At 36.8% G+C, this 16,182-nt stretch overlaps 1 protein-coding gene across 8 annotated transcripts in view; it reads left to right on the top strand.

Moving 5' to 3' along the window:
• Positions 1-16,182, top strand: part of Phf20l1 (PHD finger protein 20 like 1) — a 70,802-nt gene continuing 54,620 nt past the window's right edge. For 7 of the 8 annotated variants that reach the window (XM_051159588.1, XM_051159587.1, XM_051159586.1 and 4 more), the window contains exons 1-4: positions 1-157; positions 2,192-2,311; positions 14,892-15,063; positions 15,202-15,286. In XM_051159588.1, the coding sequence (XP_051015545.1) occupies positions 2,229-2,311; positions 14,892-15,063; positions 15,202-15,286 (340 nt within the window). In that variant the 5' untranslated portion in view covers positions 1-157; positions 2,192-2,228. The remainder of the gene's footprint in view (positions 158-2,191; positions 2,312-14,891; positions 15,064-15,201; positions 15,287-16,182) is intronic. The other variant, XM_051159582.1, reaches the window with a different exon arrangement.

Below are 16,182 nucleotides of genomic sequence, written 5' to 3'. Positions count from 1 at the left end.
TGGTCCGCCGCGGCGCCGCGGGTCCGGCTCGCCGGGCTCCTGCAAGCTCCCGGGCCGCTGCCCGAGCAGACGCGGAAAAGGCCCGCGCTGGCCGCCCTTACGCGCCCCGGCTCGGCCCCTGACGGCCCGGCTGCTGTGCGGAGACGAGGCCGAGTCGGTAAGAGGCGGCGGCGGGGCCTGGAGGCTGCGGGGTCCCCAGGCCGTGCTCGCGCCCGCGTCGCTCTCGGCCAGCGCCGGGCTCCCTGCCACTCGCCGGCCCTATTGTCTGCGCGCCGCCGCGCTCCCCTGCCTTCCTTCCCTTGCCGGGCGGGCGGCTGTCAACCTGCAGCTCCCGGGCTCTGGGCCAGCCGAGCCGCGGCCTTTCCTAGCTTCCCTTGCCACCCCTGCGTGCCCGCCTCGTCCCCCCCCCCCCCCACCTCTGCTTCGCTTCGCGGTCTTTCCCTCACCACTCTTGTTTCTTTCTCTTTCCTCGCTGTCATCTCTGCTAACTTCTACCGTCCTTACATCGCCGTTCTTTTTCTTTAACCGCTTCCCCTTCTCTTTTCGTTTCTTTTTGTTTCCTCTGCACTCTCTGTCTCCTTGTTAAACAGTTTCACTTTAAGGATCTGTCCAGTAGATTGTCTTTTGTAAGAGTTGTTAGTTCAGATGCCTCCCTTTTTTTCCCCTCTCCCCACGAGAGAATGGAAACCATCCGTGCCTTTTGAGGTACCTCATTCCTGAGAGTCACTGGAGGATTAGATTTACAGGCTGGAAGTTTGGTTTTAGGAAATGTTAGCGTGACTGGCAAACTGCCTCTTCAGCTTCTATTTCTGCGCATTTAAGTAACAGCCTTGTATATTGCACACTTACAAGGTTTCTATTTAAAATATTTATGTTTGTTACCATTACACCCAGTGCACCCTGGCTATGAATCTTAACCTCACTGATGCCTTGCCAAACTACTCTATAGCCCCTTAGCCATGAGCTTGTAAACTTGACACCCCTCCCTCCTCGTTTTTGTATCAAACATTGATACTATTTTTTTTTTCTTCCCTTTTCTGATTCTAAAAAAAATAGGAAGGGGCATTTGGAATTCTGTTTGCTGTTATGTTTTACCTATTTGAAATAGTGGCCAAACCATCATTAAAATTTTCATTTGTTTGGGGTTTGTTTGTTTGTGTGTTTGTTTTTAAGCTGGAAGGATCCTAGTCAGTAGTAATGTAAAACGTGTTTAAGGCATCTTCTTCCAACTATACCAGCTTTATACTCCTGATTACCAGCCAATTATACTTTTATGAGACTGTGCATTACCAATTATATTTTCATTCTGCTATTGATACTTTGAGAATGTGTTCAGTTTCCTCAAATACTCAGTAGTGAAAAGAAGGCCTCAAGTGTGCTAGGTTTGCCAGTGGGGCCTAATGAACAGTAAATATTCATGTGAATGAGCTACAGAGAACTAAAGTCTCCTCTGCAGTTTTTGGTTTTTTTTTTTTTTTTTTTTGTTTTTTTTTTTTGACAAGAAACTTTTTTTTTTTATTGTCATTGTGGGCGCTATATTGAATTAATGGTAGAAAGCATACTCAGAGTCAAACTCTGGTATTATTGATTATTAAATGTGAAATTTAAGAAAAATCCTGTGCAACTTTATGTTAAAAAGTTTGAGTGGAGTGCTGCTGAGATAGGATGTAGTAACCATCCTGATCTTACAGAAAGATTGGTGAGAAACCTCCCTGACATACTGCTTGTCTACTGCTTCCTCCATAGTGTCTTTTGTTTGTTTTTTTCCATTTTACATATGGTTGTACATCTTAACATACTAAAAGATTTTCTGGAAAGTAAGTGAAAAATGATTAAGCTGGTCCCTTCAGTAAGCAGAATTGTCTTAATTTTTAAAACACAACATTTATGGCCTTCTATGGGTGTAACTTTCTTGGGAATTTTTGAGTTAAGATTTGAGGCATTTACCCATTAATAAGTCTTGATAGCTTGTTTCCTCTTTTTAGCTCGTTTTCTTTTACTAATTCCTTACAAAGATTGCTTTCCTGTTCATGCTACCTACAGGTTTTAGTAATCTTTCAATTAAAAACCTGGCAAATATTGTAACTTCTATGTTTTATTTTGAAAGTTACTTAAATCCTGTCTCTACCCTTAAACAATTTTTCCTGTGTATTTAATTCCTTGAAATCTAACTTTCTTTTTTCTTCTTGAGGTAGTGGAAAGAAAATACTGAAGAATAGGATCTCAAGATGAGTAAAAAGCCCCCAAATCGTCCTGGAATCACTTTTGAGATTGGTGCTCGTTTGGAGGCACTGGACTACTTACAGAAATGGTATGGAAAATACAGAACTTGGACCCAAAGCACAAAATCTGTAGCTTTACTAAGTCATTTGCTATTCTAACCACCTGTCAGTCACATGACTATATTCATCCCTTAAATACACATGCACATTGGGTTTTAGGTTTAGGATTTAAAAACTTTAGACATTGTTTAGTACAGTTTGAGATTTGAAAGTATTTGTCTACAGGAAGAGCCAAATAAAGAGGTTTGTACCCTTGAATGACTACAGCTGTACTGGAGGAGGTTAAGGAAGGTTAATTCATACAATCAGCTTCCTATAAATTTGGCTAAAAACTGTGATGTGTCTATTTTCTTGCTCTTTACCAGCTAGTGTTAGTGGTTAGGACTTGTACATGTGCATCCTTCACTCTCCCCCTGAAAACCAAAACCACAACCTAACCATCTCCTTCCTTAAAGAGCAGAACTTCAAGGCTTGTTGCATCTGGCTGTTGTGCTAGAAAGCTAATCCTCTCAGAATGGCACTTTTTCCTCTTGTTCTGGTCATCCGTGCAGGTGGTCGTATAAACCCCCCATGCACGTCACTTACATAGTGGTGTAGGAAAGGGTGATACGCTAGTCTGATAGCCCTGTAGCTAGTAGAGGAGGGAAACAACACACAGGTCACTGGCTCACAGAGCAGTAAGGACAGGGGAACAAGTTGCTATTCCAACTAGTGGCTCATCACTCTGCTGTCTAGGCAAATGTCCTCTTGTTGCCATTCTTGGACCACTCAGAAGAGCATTTGATAGGTTCTACCTGGGACCAGTGCTACCCTTGCTCCCCTCTCCTGACGCTCATTTGTTTTGGAGAAGGGCCTAGTATCTTAGTTTTCCAGGACTTTATTCACTACACACTTTGACATTTTTTCTCACCATAGCTCCAGGAAAGCCATAATGGGAGCCCATAGATTTGCTTGTGATCAGTTTGCATTCAGTCAACTTACTGAATAGGCAATGGCAGGCAGAAACCTTTTCTAGTCATAGTATTGACTTGAGACTAGCCCTAGCCTTTGTTAACATTTAGCTTTAGACCTCACTAGCTTAAATGGCCTCACTTTTGTGCTCTTCTCTGGGAGAGTTTGAAAGACTGCTTTGAGGTTGAGTGACACAGTTATTTTGCCCCAGCTACTCAGTGGGTAGTTCTTTTTAGTATGTATATATAGTGTTCCGTTGAACTTGGGAAGCACCTGAGAAATAGGCTTCATGATAGCAAAGGTGATTAAAAAACAGAATCTATATTTTATCAACTGTCAGCTATGATGTGTCAATGACGGTGGTGAAATACTCCCAACTACAAAATAGTGCATTTACACCATGCAGCAGAAGATTCCAGTTTGTGTAGGGATGCTTCCTTGGTTGTGAGTCAGCCAAGATTGTTTTACTGTGGAGGTACATTATTGAAACTTTGTGAGGTATAAGTATAGAAAGAATCCATTTTTATGTAAATCTTCACTGGTTTTTAAGTGGCTGCTTTTGTGAATAACATTATCTCATACTCATATATTCTCTCAGGCTTATTAGTTCATGTAATAGTTTTTAGGGACATCAACATCATTTTAGCCTTGATATATAAGAAGTTTACTTTTGGAGGTGAAATGTCTTCTAATTCAGTAGCTATTAAATTTTGATCTGGTAATTAAATTAAAAGAAAATATTTTTAGAGAAATACTTGTTCAGACCTTGCCTGATTATACTTTAGTGGCCTATAATTGCTGAAAGCAAGTTGGAGTTGAGAATCTCTTCTCAAAAAGAGATTCATACTTATGAAGCTAATGAAGCTAATGAAATTAGGTTTTAATGTCTACATGTATTTCTAGTAAGTCCAGTGATAATGGTTTTATTGAGAAACATTGGCCAATAAAGCAGGTTTATTTTTCTGTTCTCAAGACATGTACACTGAACTGTATACTGTGGTGTATTTCCTTTTAAAAAGAAGCATTAGAGGGGTTGAAGAGATGACTCAGTGGTTAAGGGACCTTGCTGCTTTCCCATAGGATCCACATTTAGTACCCATGTGGAAAGGCTCACAACTGCCTATAACTCCCGCTCCATGGGATCTGATGCTTTCTTCTGGCTTTTGAAGGTATATTCACTCAAATGTTTGTGTGTACACACACACACACACACACACACACACACACACACACACACACACACACACACACACTCACACACTGCTTTACAGATATTTTTATTTTATTTTATATGTGAGTCTTTTGCCTGCTTGGTGCCTGAGGAGGTCAGAAGAGGGAGTTAGAGGTGGCTGTGTACCATCGTGTAGGTGCTGGGAAATGAACCAGGTCTTAAGAGCAGCAATTGCTCCTAACCACTGTCCTTATAACCCCACCCCACGTATTTAGAATAAAAGAGGGGGGGGGGGAGACACACACAAACATAGCTTCTCCTTGAGAACTCACCAATATTACATAGAGATTGTTACTTCCTGTTTTCCAAGAAGCACACAGCTTAAAATGGAAGTCACTGGTGACTTGATTGCCTGTCTATACTGATGAATGGAGACCTGAGAAGTCATCCTGGAGTTTGACATTTTTACTTTGTATTTGCTTTTGTTACCTATATCTTCACAGATCATCTGCTGAACATGGACTTTTATGTTTTGAGTATCTTGTCATCTTATTTAAAACAATTTTCTTTAATTCATTTTCTGAACAACCTGAATAAGGATGTTATTGTTCTAGATTAGCTAATGTAATCAGCTGTTTTAAATCTTACTTTTCTGTTAAATTTTCCACTGTTACCTATGTCTACTCACATCTTGACACTAAGTTTGGAAGACAACATAAGAATACCAAAACAAGTATTTTTGGTATAGGAATGTATTTAAAGAAAGAGAATGTTCGTAATAAAGTTATATTGGAGATACTAAGTGGATGGTTTTTAATGTATGCAGTTCTTTATTGATCTGGTAACTATGAGAAAATCGTGCTTTGCTTAGCAGCAGCACTGGCTATTATTTATACAATATTTTTAGGGTCAAATATCTGAACTTGCTTTGAATTCTAGAACTTCAAATTTAAATCACTGGCATAAATGCAAAGGGAGAGGGAGAACTGAAAAATAAACCTCTAGGGATCTGAAGACTTCAGTGTCCAGCCTTTTAATAGGCTTTAGTGTTGGCATGAGAGTGAGCTAGACTCACACAGGAAAAACGTGTCACTCCAGCAGGCTGTGAGAGCAGTATCTCTGAGGTATTCTCTGGTAGATGGCTAGATTACAGGGCACTTGTACACACTGACGTGTAGTCACATGCAATGTAGTGGATAAGAGATGATGACACGGTTTTAACAGTTTAGCTGCTGCCTTTTGATGAAGTTGTTACTCTGCATCTGTGATTTATTTATGAGAACACAGCAGATGGAGTGATATGCAGTTAGTCTTACAGTATTTGAAATATAGTCAAAGTACTCAGATGAGCTCTGCTCTTCTGACTTCTTTTGGAATATTCTTATTAATTCTCTTCGAGATTAAAGCAAAGGAAAGCGAGAGATTAAAAAAAAATGTGAAGTTGTCTCCAATTATGAGAGTTTGCTAGAACAGTTTAAATTTGAGTTGGCAAATGCTGTTCCCACACATTTGGAAGGTTTGAACTGTATAGAACATTTGCAAATGTGTTTAACTTGTTCACCAACTGAATTTTTAGAAGTGTGAAAAAAATTCAAGAAGTTAAGATTATAGTAGTGACAGATACCTTTTAATTGAAAATAAATGCATATTTTTTTGAATAAAAAGTAACTTTAAATTGGTGGCTCTTCAGAGGAATATAGAGATGTGTGATCTATACTGAGGGCAGGACAATGCCCCTGCAAATTTGCCATCGTAAGAGTAAAGTGGTGTTAGATAAGTTTGAAATTTATAGAAACACTAGGTGGATACTTTCAAGATTGAGATTCTGTAGCTGATGTAAATAAAGTCTTTATTCTTTTGTGTTTGGAGTTTCTAAAGACGTATTATATATATATCATATATATATGAAATATAATTACTTTGAGTCATTCATTGTTATTGAAAGCCTGATTACTGAACACTCAGGAAAAAAAAGTGGAGTTACCAACATAATTGAACTATATATTCCACAAAAAATATTTGTAGACTACAGTTTAAGCACTTTTTGCAGAGAACTCAAATTGAAATGGTAAGAGCTTTGTTTTAAATTCTGATGTTTAATCTACTTTAATCATTAGATGGCCCTGTGCTAGCATACAAACACTTTAAATTTCTTCAAACTAGAGCTCTGCCTGCTAAGATCGTGACAATGAGTCTCTCCCAACAAAAAAGTATGAAAAGCGAGATTAGAAGTACAGTAGGGTGGTATTGTTAGTTCAGAACACACCTGGTCCTTAACCACATGCTCTCAGTATATTGCTGCATTTCTTAATCAATTTTTTTCTGATCTACATTTTTTTTTTATTTAGCCCTATTTTTTTGGAAAAAAAAATTATTGGAAAAAGTAAAATAAGTTAGAAGCCTGAAAATATGTGTTGTAAATGCCCTTTTGTCATGAGCTTGTGTCTCTGCTTTGGTGTTCTAGTGGGAGTGTTCCGTGGTAGCTTTTTCCAATTAAAACTCCAGTTTCCTTTATCTAGTTTTACCTTTTCTGAGTTGATAAATAATTTAACCTTATTAATAGAAAGACCTACTACAGACATGAGACAAATAAAATAGGTATAAAGAATTTATAGGTAGTTTTTCAAAACTGTCACTTAGATGAAAAAATGGTGTTCAGAAATATAGAGAAAAGCCAGAATAATTTGGAACCAGAGTATAGAAGTCTGAACCATTTGGATGATAGAAACTTGTCACCAGTAAGATCACCTGTACAATGCATTGATGCACAGATTTCCAAAGCTTTTAGGCTGTTGTCCAAATATCCATAGGCCAGCATTTTCCCTGACTTATCTAGTAATGTATGTACATAGTATTTAAGAGCCCTCTCCCGCTCTTGTTCTTAGAAGTACAGTTTTAGGCGAAGCAAGTTAATTTTAGGTCTGCCTGTGCACAATGCAGAATGTATAATGATTGGATAAATGATTCCTATAGACTAAACAACTTGAGTTCAATCATCTATCATTTATTACCTCTTTAAGTTGAACAAGTTATTGGACCTTTTGGTTCACTAGTTACCTCACTTAAAAAAAAAAAAAAAAAAGCAGGTTGAGTTTGGTGTGGTGGCATATACCTGTAATCCCAGCACCCAGGGGCCTGAGACATTCTTTTAAGATCTGGCCAGCTTGGTAGAATCCAGTCTCAAAAACAAACAGTGGGAAAGTAGTGCCTTACAGGAAGAAACCTTTGAGGATTAAAGCATACAGTATACTGAAAGAAGTTTAGAGCTTAGCATGGCTTCTACCAAGTGGTATAGGTACCCGATATACATTAACATCAAATAAGGAAGAGCCAAGTGAAACAAGTCAGTGTAAATGTGTAGAAGTAATCAGTAGGAGCAAAAACCAAACCTTATTGGAAAGTATTCTAAATGCTAACTTTTAAAGAGAAATAGATGCATCCTAGAATTCTGGGTTTGACTGGAACAATTTTTAAAAGTCTAGTTCTAAAAATCTGAACAAATTGTCCAAAGTACATGAACCTTGACTCCGATACAGGTGAAAGGGAGAGCATGATTTAGTGAAGGTGGTGGTGTGTGTGTGTGTGTGTGGGAGGGTTCTTAATCTAATACTTTAGTGTAAGAAAGTAATGGAATAAAACTAAGAAGCAAGTTGAAGTAGAATTTTCTACTGGCAAGTGTTAGGAGTAAGTGGGTATGCAAAAATCTGAAAAATCACTGATGAGAATTTTTACAATTCAGGGTAAGAGAAGATGTGATTTTTGACACAGAACCTATTAGCTCAGTGTGCTTTAGCATCGAGACTCATGTTTTTATTCCATTTTATAATATGAAGTTTGAATTAAGATTTTATTTTCATTGTTATATTTAAAGTATGAAAAAGTTAGCATGCCTGTGGGAAAGTGACTTTTAACTTACCAGCGTAGTAATATTATTGTATCTTCATTGCCAGGGTAGTCAGGAAGTGAATGAGGGAATTTTGAAAATTACAAAGCATAATAAAAAAAAGTGTGTCCAGGAAGCCAACAATATAAAAAAAAAAAAGTTACTAGGTTACAAGGACATTGCATTTGCTATATTTACCTTAGGTTTTATTTGGCAAGTAATCATCTAACAGTTATAGATAAGACAATTCTTACCTCTGTTCCTGGCTGTCCTAGTAGGTTTTAGATATTTTTAGCGAACACATGTTATAAATGAAATTTTTATTCACATAACTGTTTCAGATTGTCAGTCGTTACCTCCTACAATCTCCAAACACTTAGCTTGCTTTCTTTCTCTTTCTTTCTTTCTTTCTTTCTTTCTTTCTTTCTTTCTTTCTTTCTCTTTCTTTCTTTCTTGCTTTCACTTCCATTGGTGTTTTGCCTACATGTATACCTATGAGAGGGTATCAGGTCCTCTGGAACTGGAGTTCAGACAGTTGTGAGCTGCCAAGTGAGTGCTAGGAATTGAACTCCGGACCTCTAAGAGCAGCCAGTGCTTTTAACCATGGAGCCATCTTTCCAGCCCTTAGATTATTCTTAACTTTTATTTCGTTTGTTTATTGCTATCCTTTAAGGCTTATCTGTTTGTTCAAGCTTATATTCTCTTTAAATACTCTTTGTGCATGTTAGTACAATACTGTGTCATCACTCATTCTTACATTGCCATGTAAATTCCTTTACTGAAATGAATTAAAAACTGTTAATTCCTAGTTATAAAAATTATAAATTTTATTATCAGCATAAACAAAATAACTTAAAATATATAACTTGAAAATATATTGGGATTTTAAAAAAAGTACCTTTGCCATTTTGTTTGCATGACATTTATTAAAAAAATTTAGTAGCATATTCTGGTTATATGTAGTACGTTGTAACTTAGTAATAGTTGTGGACTCAGTCCTTTGCACACATAGTTTTTTTATGGTTGACTTTATCGATATACGTTAAAAATATCAGGTTGTAGCAAGCTAGATAAGTCAGAATGAGTTTCTTTTAAATACAGTTAAATGCTTGTTTTACTGCTACCTTAAAATGATATTTTAAAAGTTAGTCAGGTGATATTTCTGGCATAACTGCATGTCTTGCGTTCCAGAAGTTATTTGTTGATAGACATCCCTTTAAAAGTCTAGTTGAACTTACGAATACTTGTCTCTGAAGAAAAGTCATCTATCTCTGCCCTAGACACAGCATTTTGCAACAAAGGAATTCCTCAGTCTCTTGACTTAGTGGATAAGTTAACACAATAATAAATTGAGCAAATGGAGCATATATACATATGAAATATATATCTTATCTAGCAAATTTAAAACAAAAATAAGAGCAATATGAACCAGGAGAGGAATTCACCAGCAGTGACTTCTTTCTTAGACTGCTTGTGTTCTCCTTGTGTTTTGGCAGCACTTGGAAGTTGATGGAGTTGGAAACTGATACTATACAGCTGCAGCTAACTTCTTTGGCCAATATCTTTAGCCAGTGTCTGGTTCTTACTGAGTTATGGATTTAATCTAGAATCTATAGGTACTGTTACTCTCTCAGCAATTTTATGCAAGCTGGATACATTTATAGTGCTAAAATTGCAGTATTTAGACAAGGCTGTGAAATTTAAGTTTTGAGAAGGTAAAAATAAATTATTTTTGTCAGTGGTGTTTCTGTATATGTAGCTATGGCTGTGGCTTCACTTTGTTAGAGGACTTAGACCTGGAAAGGCTCAAGTGCCAACCGTAAAGGCCAGGTAAGATTAGCAGAAAGTATGTTCAAGTGAGATTTTCGGTATTTTTTCATACTTTTCATATATATTAGTCTAAATGCCTGTAATTCATTTTAGAGTGGAAAATTTTCCCTCCATTTTCTAAAAGTAGACTCTGTTTCCAGGCTTCCATAATAAAGGACTTAGAAAAGCCAAATTAAGTCAGAACAGTGCAGGCAATTCCTGATTTCAGTAAATCCCACTAGATTAGAATTTTGTGTGCTCACTTTGTCTACTCTTTGAAGTGGGATTATTGCAGGGAATCTAGATTGTAAATGCTTTGTTACTTACTATTCAGCTGCAGTTAGTATAGGGCCAGAGAGCTTTACATAGAATTTTGCCATTAAGAAGTCATTCTTTTAGTGAGGTGCCATTCTCTTCATTTCTTCATGTTAAATCTTGTCTCTAGTCACTCGGGCACCTTACTTGACACAGTAGACTTTGAATTTCTAATCCTCCTACTTAAATATTTTCCTGAATCATTCATAAATGTCTGTGGTTTAGCCTAATCATTATTCTTTTTCTTTCTTTTTTTTTTTTTTTTTTTTTTTTTTTGGTTTTTTGAGATAAGGTTTCTCTGTGTCGCTTTGGCTGTCCTGGACTCACTTTGTGGATCAGGTTGCCCTCAGACTCACAGAGATCCACCTGCCTCTGCCTTCTGAGTACTGGGATTACAGGCGTGTGCCACCACCGCCTGGCTCTAATCATTATTCTTAACTCTTAACAGCTTTCTGTGATTCAGACTTTAAAAGTGACAAAACCAAAAACATGAACACCACATCTTCCAAATTCAGAAAGGAAAAAATCTTATGTTCAGTTCACAGTCAGTTATAGTAAGGCATAAGTAGCATGTAAAAACATACATGCCTCAAGATAGAAAGGTGTTTGTGAGTATATTTGCTCAAAAATTTTACCCTATGTATCAAAACATACCAATAGTATGGGCCATCTGTTGGAACAGAGGAATTATTTTGCTGTATAGAATTATATTTGATTTGCCATATTGGGATGTGCATTGTACATGTGTTGTGGAGACCTTAGCATGCTTTTTCCTTTCTAGGGTGTAACCAATGGCCCAATTAAATAGGAGCCCTATGCTTTGTAAAACAAAGGATCATTTCATTACCTTGCTATTTCAAAGCCCTTTAAGTTTGAAACAAGCTAACAAGCCCAGCTTAATGTCCTCCTGTTTTCCTTTTTCTACTGTACTGCACCAAACAGAATATTACTGTTGCCTTCAAGTGCCCTCAAATTCAGAAGGTGAAGTCCTTGAGGACAGATGATACATCTTGCTTTCTTCAGTGACCTCATTTGCTGTGGTTTCACCCAGATTCATAATTTGTCAGTATCGAACATTTAATTAACTATACCTTGTGTGTACATTGCATTTGTATTCAGAGCTTAATTCTTGAAATGTCCTACCTAGTCCAATATGGACAGTGTCTCCAGGAACCTTCAGTGAACTTCCCAGTGTTCTCAGAATTATTTCAGCTTGTAGAAGAAAGTTTTCTATTCACTTAGAAGATTTTCTGTGTGTGTTATAATCACTTATGTATAGACTTAATGCACTTACATTGGCGTGGAGTGGAAGCTTTTGTATCAGCATCTGCTTTGAGCAAATGCCTGTACCATGTATATTCTTTAGTCCTCACCTGTTAAGCAGATTATATTATCTATAGCATGGACAGAAAACAAGATACAGCACATATAAAGAACAGTGAACTTTTAGTAAGCAAACAAGATAGAATCTGATATACAAATTAGTATTTTTATCCAGTGCTCCAAATTGAGCTCAATGATAAAATGATAGAATTTAGTTACATTTCTTTTTAATTCTACTGACATTGCCTCCCTCTCTTCCTCTCTCCCTCCCTTCTTTCCTTCCCTCCTTTCTTCCTTCTTTACCAAGTGTCATGTACCAAAACTGAGGCTTTATTCTTGCTAGGCAAGCCCTCTGCCACTGAACTAAACCTCTAATCCCAGCTTTGATTTAATATTCAGGTATATGTTCCAGATTCTTGATAACATTTCTGGCACCTTTAACCTTAAAAATTTGACTAGTAAAACTTATAAAAATAAAATAGATTATAATCTTGTGCATTTACATTTATTCTTGGCAGTAGCATAGGTATGCATATCATTCTCTAGATATTTGTGCAGAAACTAACATGCTGTCACTAACCCTGAAGAGGTTCCTCACGATGTAATTTGTTCTAGTTGTTGCTTCAGGCACCCTTTCAGCCAACAGAATTTAAAATATTTAAGGAAAACCATAAGTTGCTTAAAAATAACAATCTAGATTTACATTATTTAAATTCATTCAGATTTTTTACTGAATTGAATCGTGCTGTGAAAATAGAGATATATTTGACTCTTACTTTGTCGCTTCCTACTTTGAAGAATGTTTTAAACATACAGAGTTCCATACATTTAGAATTTGAAGGAACCTAGGGAGCAAAGCCAAGGGCTTTGGATTTTCCTTAAAATTTGAGTGATGTGATAAGTGAAATTATTGTATTTAACAGAAATACCTTCTCTTAGTGCTGCAATGGCTGGTAATGTAGAAAATATAGGGCACCTTTGTTGAAAGTTTCTCTGTATGCTACAATAATATTATATTTTAAAAATTATAACAATAAAATGAATTAAGGGAAACATTACAATTGATGAGCCTTATAGATTTCGTTTTGTGTAGGTGGATAGGCATGTCTACACAGAAGTATGTTAATTTTAGGTTTCTGGTAACAAAATGTTTCCTTACCTACATCTCCCCATAGACTAGGAGTTAAGGTTAAGGTGAGCCAACATCCTTCATAGCTCTTAAGAAACCTGAAGACTGTGTTCCTTTAGCATCATTTCTTTTTCCTGCTGCATGCTGCTATAGTAGCTTATCTGGTATGGCTGTGCCAGATGCTGAGGGCTATGATAAGGAGCATAGCTTAGGTACACCAGAGCTCATAGGCTTGAACAGTATTCTAGCATCGTGATCCTTAGTTATGCATTGTCTTTAGACATGTTGAACATTTTTAGGTAAAACAGGCTACATGTTTCCTTTTTGGTAAAATCAAGTGCTTTATCTTCATTTACTGACAGTAGCAAGAAGTCTTCTAGTATGTAGCTTAACTTCTTGATTCACTATTCCCCCAGCTTATTTGATGTTGGAGACCTTTTGGGAAACATATAAATGCCTTTGGTGATACGCACACTCACCAGCACTTAGTTTTGGAGCCTATCTAGAGTGGATTTCAACATGCAGAGTTCTGTAGGAGCAATGGAAAAGGGAGTCCAGGAAGTCAGTTTTGAGCACTGCATATTGAGCAACGAGAATAAAAAGGACAGGAGGAGCTGGCGAGGTGAGGCAGGAAAGATATAAAATGTATAAACGGATGGGTGGAAGAGGATGGTGTGTGTGAAGAACTGCAACAGCTCAGATGGGCTACAGAACTAAGAAATCATGTCAAGAAAACTCAGTCTCTTTAGATGTGTAAAGAACTTTGAACAACATGACTGACCCAAAATAATGGTAACCTCAAAGTGTCATAGTAACTTTGTTTAAACTTTTTAAAAATGAAAACCAAAGCTCTGAATTTATTTTTTAAAATAGAAAAATGTGAGATAGACAGTTATAGCTGAATCACCTTCCACAAGTTGCTATTGAGTTCTAATGTTACTTGTATTTTAAACAGTTCAGTCATCTGTGAACATATTAATGTAGGAATAATGTACTTTTCCTTATAAAAAATTAATTGAATTAAATTTCTACTTTGTAATTAATCATAGGATAATCTACCTGTGAAGAAAAAAACAATAAAAATATGTTTAAATTTACAGTTCTGGGTTTTTCCCTTCCCAGCATCTAGGCTTACTATAGAATAAAGAAAAATATAATGTGTGCTTACACTATGTAGAAATAGAGATATAGTCTGGGGAGATAGGTCAGTTGAGATTGTGAGGTCTTGAGTTCTACCCCCAAAATCTGTGCAACAAAAAGCTAGAAGTAGTGGTATGCACTACACCGCCAGCACTGTAGAGGCAGGTAAAGGCAGATGTCTGGGACTTCAGACTGTCCAGGCTGCCTGGCTGATCTAGAAAGTCCAGACAAGAAAAATGGATAGAAGGTATTTGGCAAATGGTAGCTGAGGTTGTCTTCTGGCCTCCATATTAATGGGTACACACAGGCATGCATACACAGAAATGAGCATGTATGCAAAAAGAAGCAACGTGGTGAAATATTTTAAGCATAATTTACATATATAATCCTAAATACAAACCTTCATTTAACTTTTTATTTTGTACAATACAACCATAGCATTTGAAGAGTGATAACTCCATTCTGTTAGATAGCCAGTGTTCCTGTAACTATAGAAAGTCTTCGCGTTTTCCAGCTATAGTCTTTGCAGTTTCTATTTTCTTACTGCAAATTATACATTGTATTTATATATTCAGAGCTGAGATAATGGAATTAAAAAGTAAGGATCTGTTTACTCTTCAACATATACCAGCACATTGGCTTCTTAAATAGTACAGCACTTTATATTTTGCATTCAGAATATACTAGAGGATTTATTTGACAGCTTTTGAGAGCAATCATCTTAAAATGACAAGAATGGTGATGTGTAATTTGTGGGTTCAGTAGCTGATACTGACTTTTCTCATAGTTTTAATGGTAAGTTGTATACGTTAAAATATTTCTGTTTATTAATTTATACTTGATGACATAAGGATTACTCTTGATATGAAGCTTTTGTATTTTTTTGAGGTACCCATCACGAATTGAAAAAATTGATTATGAAGAAGGGAAGATGTTAGTCCATTTTGAGCGCTGGAGCCATCGTTATGATGAGTGGATTTATTGGGACAGCAACAGGTTGAGACCCCTTGAAAGACCTGCGCTAAGAAAAGAAGGGCTGAAGGATGAGGAAGATTTCTTTGTAAGTAGAAAGCTTTTCCCATTTGATGCTTTTAAAGACATAATGACATTTTAAAAGGATCGTGTTAAATTTAAGAGCCTTTTTTGTTAATGAAATGTTTATTATATATGGAATTGATCTTACAAGTTGTTTGAATAGGATTTTAAAGCTGGAGAAGAAGTTCTGGCTCGTTGGACAGACTGTCGCTATTACCCTGCCAAGATTGAAGCAATTAACAAAGAAGGTATGCACTTGACATGACCTGAGACTTATATAAAACTGAGAGAAAAAATTCCTTTATTTCAGATTTCGGTTAAGGTATATAGTTGTTACATATAACTTTTTTCTTGTTTTATGTTGTCCTGTGTAAATTTCCTGCTAGTATTCTTTACAGGAATATTCATTAAATATTGCATAGCATGACATGGCTCTTGACTTTACATCCTGAATCAAAAAGCCAGGTGTGTTAGTAAGCTTTACCATGAGCCTAGAAGTTTTCAGACAAATAATAAACTTGACCACTTACTGTCTTTCAAGGAAACAGTCCCTGCACACCAGGTGACAGCTTTTCAAGGACATTTGGCCTACCCAGGGGATACTTGCTATAAGTTGTGAAAGACTCATAAGCTAGTTAGAGCTAAAAGGGTTTTGTTTGAAATAGATGGGGGGGAAATGGTTGGACTGAAGCAAAGAGCAATATGTGAGGAACTTAAAAATCTCTCCAATAATGGATTTTATTTTTATTTGGAAGTGATGAAAACAATGGAGGAAGTTAAACTTTGGGTTAAAATTAAAAATAAGGTTGAAAGAAATAGAAGGTAAAATACAAGCAACAAACTTGTAAAAGGATGTGTAAGGAATTCGGTATGAAAAACAAACTACAATACTCTAACTGATAATCACTTAACAAAGATCTCAGTTCCATTTATGGTTTTAGTGATTTGGAGCTGCAGGTGAAGCTGTGGTTTCATTTCTAGTGGTTGCCCACTCACTACAGGAAGAGCTGAGAGACCACTCTGTCACTAGGTATGCAAATTGTTTCCACTTTGCCTTTGTGTGCTTAGATTTTTGTGGAGCTGTGTTCCACTATGAATTTTTTAAGTCTTGTACCTAAGCACCCTAGTGTCCAATCCAGAACCT

This window comes from Acomys russatus, chromosome 17 (genome assembly GCF_903995435.1).
Source record: "Acomys russatus chromosome 17, mAcoRus1.1, whole genome shotgun sequence".
In the NCBI taxonomy this organism is placed as follows: domain Eukaryota; kingdom Metazoa; phylum Chordata; class Mammalia; order Rodentia; family Muridae; genus Acomys; species Acomys russatus.
This window is presented reverse-complemented; position numbering and strand designations above follow the sequence as displayed.